General features: G+C 50.5%; 1 protein-coding gene across 1 annotated transcript in view; it reads right to left on the bottom strand.

Moving 5' to 3' along the window:
* Positions 1–433: 433 nt before the first annotated feature.
* LOC112858913 (L-gulonolactone oxidase) overlaps positions 434–12,097 on the bottom strand; it is a 34,667-nt gene continuing 23,003 nt past the window's right edge. The window contains exons 7-12 of the mRNA XM_086703751.1: positions 9,902–10,009; positions 8,986–9,062; positions 3,549–3,698; positions 2,556–2,720; positions 1,969–2,059; positions 434–1,195 (exon numbers count right to left, since the gene is read on the bottom strand). Of these exons, the coding sequence (XP_086559877.1) occupies positions 1,067–1,195; positions 1,969–2,059; positions 2,556–2,720; positions 3,549–3,698; positions 8,986–9,062; positions 9,902–10,009 (720 nt within the window). The 3' untranslated portion in view covers positions 434–1,066. The remainder of the gene's footprint in view (positions 1,196–1,968; positions 2,060–2,555; positions 2,721–3,548; positions 3,699–8,985; positions 9,063–9,901; positions 10,010–12,097) is intronic.

Below are 12,097 nucleotides of genomic sequence, written 5' to 3'. Positions count from 1 at the left end.
TGGAGCATCTTTTCATGTGCTTATTGGCCATCTGGATATCTTCTTTGGGGAAATGTCGACTCAAGTCCTTTGCCCATTCAAACATCTGTTGTTGTTGTTGTTGTTGTTGAGTTGTTAAGAGCTCCTCACATACCATGGATATTATCCTTTTATGAGATATGAGATTAGCATATAAGTTTCTTGAGGTCAGAAACCTGTCCTAATGTTCTCTTAATCCCCCCAAGCACTTGACACCTACTGGATGTTCCATGAACGCTCACAAAACAATGATCACAAAGTGTGGTAGGTCAGAGGCAAGTTGAAACTAAGTTTGCAAAAGGAATGGGAAGAACATTTTCCAGGCAGGCTCAAGACCCATGAGCTCTGGAGGGAAGCCAGGAAATTAGGGAGCCTCCTGTTACCTGGAGATGAAGAGGAGGGCGTAGAGAGTGAATCAATTCTTGGTCTTTATTTAAAAGAAGGCAAAGAGAGTCCCACTCCCCAGACATCCCCTGAAGCAGCCATGCTTGAAGGTCAGGTGATGGGAGGTCACGGGGACGGGGAGAAACTGGGAGAGGGCAGTCCCAGGGCAGGTGGGCACACACCTGGGCATCTGAAAAACCCTCAAGGGCGACAGGAGGCAGGACACAGTACACAAGACTGCTGTGCCCAGACACACGTTAACGGGGGCCCTGGAGTCACAGACAACTAGCCGGCAGGTGGAAGCTGTGAATGACCGAAGGCCTGCCCTCTTCAAGAAACATAACATTTCAGGGTTTCTCTATTTCCTGGGAAAGAATGTGGTGACTGTAGGTTCGGGGAAGGGGGCTGCCGCAAGGAGATGTAGACATTTGGGTGCTCTTCCTTGCATGGGGTTGTTGCAGGGATAAAGGAAGGAAGAGAGTGGGGAGCGCTGCCTAGATCCAGGCTCACGGCTGTGGGTGGGAGCAGCTGTGGGTGCCGTGGCAGAGGGCCCGCGGAAAGAGGTCTGCTCCCCATCGGGCCAGTGGGGACATTGAACCTTCAACCTCCTGGAGGTGGACCTGAGGGATGGGATGGGGTTCGCTCAATTTATTCTGTTTCTGCTTCAGTAGAACACCTTCTCCAGATACGCATTCAGGAACATCCCAGTAGGGTCCAGCTTTTCTCGGATGGCACAGAACTTTGAAAAGGCTGGATACATTTTCTCAAAGTCCTTCCGGGTACAGTTGTGGGCCTGTGGAAGCAACCAGACACAACAGACCTTGTTCCCTAGAGCGGACGTTTCAGTGGGGCTGCAAACAGGCAGCCTTGTGTCTGTATGCCTGCACACGTGACTCTCCCACCCCCAGGCACACACACGCGTGAATGCGCACACATGTATCCACTTACCTGCACACACATGCATGCATACAAAATGCATGTACCCATACCTACACATGCATGTGTATGTGTGCACACATATGCTTGCACACACAAGCATGCATGCAAGTACACACATAATGTAAAGACCCAAACAGAAGAGAGGAAGTTCTTGGAAGGTAAAGACAGAAGGTGTTACAGCATTAACATTAAACTCTGGATTCCCTTTACCACCCCACAGCGTGACAGTGGAGAGGGCTCTGCCCCCAATTCTATTGCTAACTAGTAAGTCCCATCACTTCTGAAGACTCTTAGTTTCCCTATCTGTTAAAGGGGCTCACTGACTCCTGCCTTACCCTGCTCACAGAGGTTTCCATGAGAATCGAATAAAATGAGAGATGGGAAATTTCTCTGAAAACTCTCAGGGAGACTTCACGGAATACAATCACTGAGCTATTGGAACATGAATGTTGGGGGAAGCTGGGCCTGGGTCAGCTTCCTTCCTGTGACTTGCTTAGCCCTTGGAGCCCAACTTCTGAGCCTTGGTCAGGCAGACGAACAGGGAAGAGAGGCGCCCTCTGGTGGGCCCCAAGCTCACAGCAGCTGCCAGGCTGATGGCCCTGTGAGCCACTCCCTGGCAAATCCTACCTTGGCCCAGTGGGGCCTGCCCCCGACCTTCTTCATGATGGTCTCGTAGGCCAGCCAGTAGTCCAGCCGTGGTATGTCCTTGCCATAGGGCCTGGTGGGGAGCAGAAGGAGGTAAGGCCCTGTCCCTGCCCTGAGCCCAACGCAGGGCTCAAACTCACGAACCATGAGATCACGACCTGAGCCGAAATCAAGAGTCAGGTGCTTAACTGACTGAGCCACCCAGGGGCCCCCTTCTCTGCTTAACTTAAACCTGGCTTCAGAATCCTTTTCAACACAGCATTTCAGGCTGTCCGAACCATCAACTAGGGTAGGCACATGAGACGGCATGCAATTGCCGTTGCATGACATCCATCTGACAAAGGGTGGCTATTCACATGAACATTACCTATGAATTAATATGAATTATTGTAGTACTATTGAGGAGGAAGTGGGAGTTGTAGGAACGCAAGGAAGAGAGACTATTTTCTGCTGCCAGGATCAAGGAAGTCTCGCTAGAGAGGGCAGCATCTGAACTGGCCTTGAAGGAGGGTCTTTCTCAGCTGAGGGGCTGCCTCCCCCAGCCCCACCGCTCCCAGCGAGCCAGTCACCTGTACATGATGATGTTCATGTAGCAGCTGTCCCTCTGGAAGCAGGGGCTCAGCAGGATATCATCCCCCCGGGTGAAGCGCACCTCCACGGGAAAGTGGGCCACCATCTTGGGGTGGGTCTCCAGCACAGCCTTCAGTTCCAGCAGCGCCTCCTTGGTCTTCTCTCTGCACACAGCCCAGGGGGGCAGAACCCGGGCCTCGGGAAAGGGCCTCTGGGAGCCATCACACGAGGCTCTGCATGCCTGCCCCCCTCCCCCAGGGACGGGGGGCTCCCGGCTTCTAGGAGGCCCACGCTTAGCGGTTGCTCTCAAAGTCCTCCGCGTGGAAATGGAGCCTCTGAGTGTCTCCGCTGGAGAGCTGCCTCCTGCTCCTGGGCCTGCCCTGGGCCCCCCACCCAGTCAGGGGCTCCTCTCAGGTGTCCGGCCCCAGCTGCCCCCCACCCCTGGCCTCTTCCTTTTCTGACAGAGTAAAATCAGTCTGATTCTAACACTTGCGCGTGTTCTAATATTCCCGCTGGGAGAGTGGTGCCCCAGCCCTTGAACACTGTAACAGAGGTCTCGCCTAAGCCCTGGGCACCGCTTCCCCCCTGTTCCTGGAGAGAGACAGAGAAGGGACCATTCAGAGAGAAAGCTGGGGCTACAGACCTCACCTAGGTTCTTACCTGGGCTGCTGCCCAAGGCAGAGACCCAGCCCCTGGCATGCTAGGTGGGCGCTGCCCCTCGAGGGACTGAATGTAGGGGACAGCTCTCCAGAGCAACAAGAAGCCGGGCAGGAAGCTCCACACTCCGCACCCGAGCCTGTCGTGACCCACCTCTGGGCTGCTGTCCCCGTAGACGTATAACAGCTTGGCACAAGGGTGCCGGAAGGGGACTCAGCCTCCAGTTTGCCCCCTACTCATAATGGATAGGTAGGACCAGGAGCCTGGTTGGCAGAGCAGGCATCAGGGCTGCGTGGGGCACCCTTGAAGGGGGTCCCTTGGACACAGACCCCTACCTGGGGATGGCCCAGTCCTGGACGTGCTGCTTGAAGCGGCACTCATAGGTGAAGATCTCGTGGCTGAGGTTGCTGCTTTCCCTCTTCCTCGTGAACAGGAGCCAGAAGAAGAAGCGATTGATCCAGCCCACGAGGCCTGGCAGGAAGGAACTGGAGGGGGCAGGGCAGAGGGATGATCAGTAATCATACAATCCAGCACTTAGTGAGTGCCGCCTGTGTGCTTACAAACCTTGTGGGGGGGCGGGGTGGGGGGGCGGCAGGTTCTGTCCAAACCTCTGCCACTCCCGCTTATCTGCGGCTTGGAAACCTTCCTGGGGATGCAGATAGCATTCCAAATCACCCTCCCAACACTTCCAGAAGCCACTTCTGGATCGCCCCCGTGCATGCCACTACCCTCCTAGTGAGGGCTAGCTTGTTTTCAGTGTTTGGGGTTTTTTCCTTCTTAATTGTGGTAAAAAAAATCGCCTAACATTAAATTTGCCATCTTAGCCATTTTTAAGTATGAGGTTTAGCACTAAGTGTTACGTATATTCACATGGTTGTGCAAGGAATCCCCAGAATCTCACAAAGCGAAACTCTGTCCCCAGTAAACAAGTCCCCATTCCCCTGCTCCCCCTGCCAGCCCCTGGAGACCCCGATTCTACTATCTGTCTCTATAAATGTGACTGCTCTGGGGGCCTCGCATAAGTGGAATCATACAGTATTTGCCTTTTGTGACTGGCTTATGTCACTTAGCATAATGGCCTTAAGGTTCATCCATGTTGTAGCCTGTGCCAGAATTTCCTTCCTTTTTAAGGCCAAGTAAGATGCCATTATAAGCGTAGACCTCATTTGGTTTATCCACTCCTGCACTGGACACTTGGGTTTGCCTCCACCTTTTGGCTTAAGAATAATGCTGCTGTGAACATGGGTGTGTAAATATGTCTTTAAGACCCTGCTTTTTTTATATATATAATATAATTTATTGTCAAATTGGTTTCCATACAACACCCAGTGCTCATCCCAACAGGTGCCCTCCTCAATGCCCATCATCCACTTTCCCCGCCCTCCCACCCCCCATCAACCCTCAGTTTATTCTCAGTTTTTAAGAGTCTCTTATGGTTTGCCTCCCTCCCTCTCCGTAACTTTTTTTCCCCCTTCCCCTCCCCCATGGTCTTCTGTTAAGTTTCTCAGGATCCACATAAGAGTGAAAACCTATGGTATCTTTCTCTGCCTGACTTACTTCACTTAGCATAACACCCTCCAGTTCCACCCATGTTGCTACAAATGGCCAGATTTCATTCTTTCTCATTACCAAGTAGTATTCCATTGTATATATAAACCACAATTTCTTTATCCATTCATCAGTTGATGGACATTTAGGCTCTTTCTATAATTTGGCTATTGTTGAAAGTGCTGCTGTAAACATTGGGGTACAAGTGCCTCTATGCATCAGTACTCCTGTATCCCTTGGGTAAATTCCTAGCAGTGCTATTGCTGGGTCCTAGGGTAGGTCTATTTTTAATTTTGTGAGGAACCTCCACACTGTTTTCCAGAGCGACTGCATTCCAGTTTGCATTCCCACCAACAGTGCAAGAGGGCCGTCATTAAGACCCTGCTTTCATGGGGCACCTGGGTGGCTCAGCCAGGTGAGTGTCTGACTCTCGGTTTCTGCTCAGGTCATGATCCCAGGGTCAGGGGATCGAGCCTCATGTCAGACTCTGCACTGAGCGTGGAGCCTGCTTGGGATTCTCTTTCTCTCCCTCTACCCTTCTCTCTTGCTGTTGCTCACATTTTGTCTAAAAACAAAACAAAACAAAAAAAACAAAAACCAGGGAGAGAGAGAGAGAGAGACCCTGTTTTCAATTCTTTTAGAGACGCACCTGAAGAGGACATCAGCCCCGAGGCTGGTTATAGGGGCCTGTCCGGTCATCCCACTCACGAACCCAGCTCCTGCCAGCTCGGGGTCCTGGGAGCTGAACTGGCTCTAATCATGCCAGCTGTAGCGTGTGCCTCTCCTGGAGTCACTCAAGACTCCTGGTAACGAGGCTTAGTTGGACTTCTCCCTCCCGGCGGGTAGCCTCTTGTTAGAGCCACGCTCCCCAGAGGCCTGTCCCTGGTCTCATCCCGGCCGCCTCATTGTCCGTCAAAAATCCATTCCAGGTGCTCAGAGCACCTCATGGGGGTTACAGAGAACAGCAGACCCAGGCCCTTGCATCTTGCCGCTTAGTGGGGGCACCAAGAGCCTTTGTGAGAAGGGAGGGAAGTGATGTCTAGTAAACAACCCAATTGTTGCTAGTGGCTCTACTTTATGTACTTGCAAACCACAGCTCAGAGAGGCTGAGCGATTTACCCAGAGTCACACAGCAGGGAAGTGAAGGTATGGATCAGAGTCCAGGGCCCCTTGAGTCCAAAGCTCATGCTCTTCCCATGGCCCCAAGCTGCCGAGTTTCCGGGGACTCAGAAAGGGTACACGGGTACTTGCTTCAGGGGCGGGGTAGGAGACGGATGCTGTCTGTCTCAAGGCAGATGCTCTCTGGTGTCTCAGAGGCCAGCTGGCTGGGGTGGGGCTTCCACTGGCCCCCAGGAGTAGGGCTGTTCTAACCACAGGAGCTGAGCTTGGCCTAGGCCCTGGGTCACCCCCAGGGACCTGTTCCCAACCGACAGCCTGCTTTTCTGTCCTGGTCAGCTATGGCCACCGTCATCACTCCCACAGTGGACCACTACTAAACTCCTCAAAGACAGGCACCAAGCTTTTAATGTGGCATTTCTTACACAAATATCTAGGGGCCTCCTCTAGGTGCCAGGCATTGCTTGGGGCACTGGGGATCAAGTGTGACAGGACAGGCAGGGTTCCTGACCTTGCAGGGATACAGTGAGTCTTACTGTGAAGAAGCCGTTAAAACTACCAAGTACAATCTGTTATTCGCCATTCATTCCCGCACCTCCGGCACACGGCTGAGTGTGCACCCCAGAGCTGAGGGGGTGAGTCTGGGTGGATACGGTTTCCAGAAGCACCTAAGCCAAAGCCCCACGGGCTGAACTCAGAGGCTGTGGAGCTCTCACAGAGCACCCACTTGGGCCGGGAAGTGGCAGCTGTGATTTAGAGCCCAATTTATTTGCCCACTCACTGGGATCGGGCTCCACAGGCACACGCACATAAAGCTGCTGAGAGGCTGTGATAGAAGCTAGAGAGAAAGGCTGGTGGGGCATTTTCCACTCTCACTCCCACCCATAATCTGCTGGATCGTGGTCCCCAGGCCGGCTTCCTCCTTGTCCCTTGCCTGCCCAGATGCATTAAGTCCTGTGTTGAGTTTCTCTCTCCTAACACCTTCCAGGCAGTTAGTCACCCCAATGTGAGTCCCATCCATGTGCCTGTAGCTCCCCTACCCTGAGGAGACCCGACGCCAGGTGCCAAAGGTCTCAGCCACGTCCAGGACCGACAAGAACTCCAGCTAGTTTCCCAGGTCCTGTCATCAGTGCCACCTTTGATGGGCTCTTATGCCCTTTCAGTAGGCAAGGATTTCTTACGAAGACACCGTCCCAAAGGTAAAACAACAAACAGCTAGATTTCACTATACTAACATTAAATACATCTAACACTAAAATTTTTTTTAAAAGCCATAAAAGTGAAAGACAGAACAAACAGGGAGGTATTTCAGCCCAGAAACAGAGTGCTCAAAATATATACATAGAACCCTACAGCACAATAAGAAAAAAATACCCACCCAATTTTTAAAAAGGGCAAAATACATGAACAGGTGCTTCATAGAAGAGAAATCTAAAGGATCAATATACTAAAAAACCACACAACCTTACAAGTAAGCATGGAAATAAGAATTAAAAACCACAGTGAGATACTATTTAATACACGTCACATGAAAATGTAAAATTTCGATCTCGACCAGCTTGTGGGGCACAGAGAATCTTACAGTGTGCGGCGAGGTCACTGGGTATAGCCACTTGGGAGAACAATTTGATCTGATAAGCCTGAAGATACTCATGCTCGATGACCCAGGAATTCCACTCATGAGTATACTCAAGACAAAAAAAAAAAAAAAGGCATCAGGAGCAGTGGTTGAGAATCCTCACAGCAATATGGTTTGTAATGGCAAAAGAAAGAAAGAAAGAACGAAAGAAAGAAAAAAAAAAGAAAGAAAGAAAGAAAGAAAGAAAGAAAGAAAAGAAAGTAAAAGAAAAGCAAAAAGAAAAAAAATCTTGGAAATAACCCAAATACCCATTATTAGGAATATGGATTAAAAAAAAAAGAATATGGATAAACGCATTGTGATAAATGCATGCAGTGAAAAATGACTGATTGTTATATATCACAGCTATCCATATCAACATGGATAATTATCACTATCGAAGCTGAATTACCAAATTTCTGATTTCAAGATTCATAAAACTAAAATATAAATAAATGCAAGGGAGTGATAAACATAAAGTTCAGGGTAGTGATTACTTCTTGGTTACCCCTGGGACTTCATAAAGACCATTCCTGGGGTGCCTGGGTGGCTTAGTCGGTTGAGTGTCTGACTTTGGCTCAGGTCATGATCTCGCAGTTCGTGGGTTCGAACCCCATGTCGGGCTCTGTGCTGTCAGCTCAGAGCCTGGAGCCTGCTTCAGATACTGTGTTTCCCTCTCTCTCTGCCCCTTCCCCGCTCATACTCTGTACTCTCTGTCTCTCAAAAATGAATAAACGTTAAAAAAATTTTAACATAAAGACCATTCCAATTGTACTCATGTTGTTTCATTTCTTAAGCTGGTGTGGTGGTAACCACGTGGATGCTTATTACATTACTCTTTTTTTTTTTTTTAAGAGAGAGAGAGAAAGTGAGTGGGGGAGAGGGAGAGAGAGAGAGAGAGAGAGAGAGAGAGAGAGAGAGAATCTTAGGCAGGCTCCACACTCAGCACAGAGCCCAACACAGGGCTCGATCCCACGACCCTGAGACCATGACCTGAGCCAAAATCAAGTCAGACACTCAGCCGACTGAGCCACCCAGGCGCCCCACGTTATTCTTTATATTTTAAATATATGTTTTCTATATTATTTTGTATGTATAAAATATTTCAAAAAATTTTTATATCATGTCATTCCATGTCTTGGCGGGATATAAAGTTACCATTCAAGAACCCATGAAACCTTCCCCATCACTGAGAGTTACGTGTCTACCAGCAGACATGGAGTCTGAGCATAAGCCTAGATGTCAGGCTGAGAAGGGGGTAGAAAACAGGACATTATGAGATTTACATCACTTGGGGGCCAAAGAGTGGGACGTGGGCACTGGCATTTTATAAAAAGCTCCCCAGGTGATTTGAATGTGTAGGCAGCGTTGAAAAATCACTGCCCTAGACCCTAATTTACATGCATAAAGGCCAGGGTGTTATTCTTTTGGTGGACCGCATCCTCAACAGCATATGGCAGATGCTGGAAGAAGGTACCTTGCATTCCTACCTGATCCAGAGCAGGAACTCCAGTAAATAGAATCCAATGGCATAGTCCCAAAACCAGTTGGCTGAAGAGGAGGGGGGCTGGGGAGAAGAATCTGTAATCAGTTCAGGGCCGGAGCTCAGCTGCTTTCTGACCTATTATCATAGTGTCCCCCTACAGGGAGATGTGTCCAAGAGTGGCTGCATGTGTGTGTAGAGGGGGTGACCCACCTGCCAGGACAATCGAAAGCCTCACTTCTTGGTGACCCAGCCAATTTGCATGCCCCACCCCTTTCGTTTCCTGCATATTTATGTCTTTAGGTATGTTTTTATTTTGCACAAGATGACGATGTGCATCCGTCCCTCCCCTTCTGAGCCCCGGAGGCAGGTGTCCAGCGATCACCATTTACAAACCCCATGCCAGCCCGTAACACACAGTAAGTGTCATCGCTTTTGCCTGACGTGGCCCATCAGTGTTCATCCTAGGTGATGGTTTTGTGTTTTTCTGCTGAGAAGCAGCTCATTGGCTAAGGACGTGGAGGAGAGACAAAACTGTTGCTTTCCTCACCTGTCCAGGTGGGGGTGGGCAAGACAGGGGCGTTGGAGGGAAGATGGAGGTGGTCCGAGGGATAGCCCAGCTGCCTGGTACTCTACCTTATCCTATCCTGGCCTCCCCACACCTCTGCTCCCCTCTCCCGCATCTAGGCTGTCCCCTGACCTCACTCCCGCACATCCCTACCTGTGGTCACATTAGACCCTTACTGGGCCAACTCTCCTTCCTCCTTCCACCCTGCTGCCTCGCCTGCTTCTGTCCTCACACTCAGTGATGCCCACCTTCGTTTTCCCTCTCACACCTCACTGACCACCCGGGACAAGGACAAAGGTCCGCCACCCTGGGGACTACAGGCTGTGCGTGAGGACGGGACTGATGCTGTCGCTACCTTGTTGGTGTGGTCCTGGTAGATGACGCTGACGTTCTCGCTGTGCGGGAACCAGAGGAAGCGGAAGTATTCGGATTTCTTCAGGTGGCTGTCCAGGTTGTCGAGAACCTGACCTCGGCAGAAGGCAAAGGGAAAGACGGCGTGGGTCCAGGCTGATGGCGGGAAAGTACTGGAAGTCAGGGCCTGCGGATGCCTCAGTTTCTCCCCAGCAAGAGAAAATACTTAAAATTGTCCTAGTGTCATCAAATGGCATGGAATGTGGCTTGTAATAGGCTGGACATCAGTGGTCCTTTTGCATGGTGACTTCCCCCAACAGCTTAGAGGATAGAGATGGTTTATTTGTCCCGGCTTGAACAATTCCTAGCGGTATGAGTTTGAGTAAGGTACCTGACACCTCTGTGCCTCAGTTTCCTCATCTGTAAAAGAGGACTAATAATAGTACCCCTGTCAGGACTGGTATGAAGATAAAATGCGCTAATGCCTAGAAAGTGCTCACGATGGTGTCACGAACATGGTAGGCACCGCATAGGCGTAAGCTGTTGCTGCTGCTATTATTACCCTTCCATTGTCATTCACTGTCACCATCATCGTCCTTTATCTACATACTGCCTAATACATCACAGGTCCTTAAAGAAATGAACAGGAGAGGGGCGCCTGGGTGGCTCAGTCGGTTGAGCGTCCGACTTCAGCTCAGGTCATGATCTCACAGTCCGTGAGCTCGAGCTCCGCGTCGGGCCCTGTGCTGACAGCTCAGAGCCTGGAGCCTGCTTCGGATTCTGTGTCTCCCTCTGTCTCTGCCCCTCCCCTGCTCATGCTCTGTGTCTCTCTGTCTCAAAAATAAATAAAAACATTAAAAAAAAAAAAAGAAATGAACAGGAGAATCTTGCTCTAATATGGCTCATTATTGCAATCCTAGAGATGAGATCATGGAGCAAATCATGTCTCCCTAAAACCTATCAAGCGGATACAGGACAATTTCTGAGCCAAAGGGTAGACAGATTTGGTATTTGATGGGAAGCTGGGGTTTGGGGAAAAGCACCACTGGTCTTGGGGTGAGTTCCGGGTTCGAGTCCTGGTCTGCAGCTTACCAAGCTGCACGACCTAGGAGGAGGCATGTACCTGAGCTTTGGTCTTCCCATCGATAACATGTGGGCACTGGTGCAATGAAATAGATAATCTACATCAAAGCTCCCAGGACAGTGACTGCCATGTGGCATGTGCCCGAAGAACAGTTTTGGTTCTGGATTTGACCAATGCTAGCACACACACATCTAGTGTTCCTGTCCTATCCCCCCGAAGTCCCTAGCCGTGACTTCCAGAAAGACCTTTGAGGCCTCTGGGTAGCATCTCTCCATCTGTAGAATGAAGACAGTAATACCCCTTCCTTCCTTCCTTCCTTCCTTCCTTCCTTCCTTCCTTCCAGGGCTGTTGTGAGGAGCAGGGGAAATCAGGGGTTTGAAAGCACTGTAAACTCAACATGTGAGGGAGAGAGCAGGAAAGACGGAGGAAAAACAACAATAACACAGTAGCTTACTGACCAAATGCACTGTGGGGAATTGGGCACCCAGCAGAGAAAAATGGCCAGATCCAATCACGGGTCAAGACGGTGTCCAAAGAGGTTGGTACGCTTGAGGGAGAACGGCCATTTCCACCGTCTGGCCAGGAAGGAAGGTGAAGCCAACATGAAGCACTGAGATGAGTCCCTCTAGAACTTACATGTGGGGTGTCTGAGAGCAGCGGAACTTTGGAATTCTGGGTCTCTGCCACGACTGTCGGGGAGGCCCCCTGACCAGCTCACCAGGGCATGGTGTAGCCGGGGACATGGAGACTGGTGGATGATTGTTGCATTCCAGTGATCTGCCTGTCGTCCTCCCCCTCTCCCACCCCACTCCAATCTGTTGGTCACCCTGTTGTATTTCTGCAAATGCCTCCCCAGTCTTCTCCTGAGACCCATTGCTGCTGCTGCGAGATAGTCCACACCCTTCTTACCCGTCACCCGTACTCCTGCATTCGCCTCATAATATGCCCCCTTTCTCATCTCTCCAGACAACTTCTACAGAGCATACGCAAAACACAGCTCAGAAATCCCCAGCAGCTCTCTACTGCCTAAAGAATAAAGCTCACACCACTTAGTTCAGCATCCGGGACCTCCGTCCACAAACACTGTCCGATACGACAGCCCCTGTCCACAAGTGG

The sequence above is a fragment of the Puma concolor genome, chromosome B1 (genome assembly GCF_028749965.1).
Source record: "Puma concolor isolate L17-30 chromosome B1, mPumCon1.1.hap2, whole genome shotgun sequence".
Taxonomy (NCBI): Eukaryota; Metazoa; Chordata; class Mammalia; order Carnivora; family Felidae; genus Puma; species Puma concolor.
This window is presented reverse-complemented; position numbering and strand designations above follow the sequence as displayed.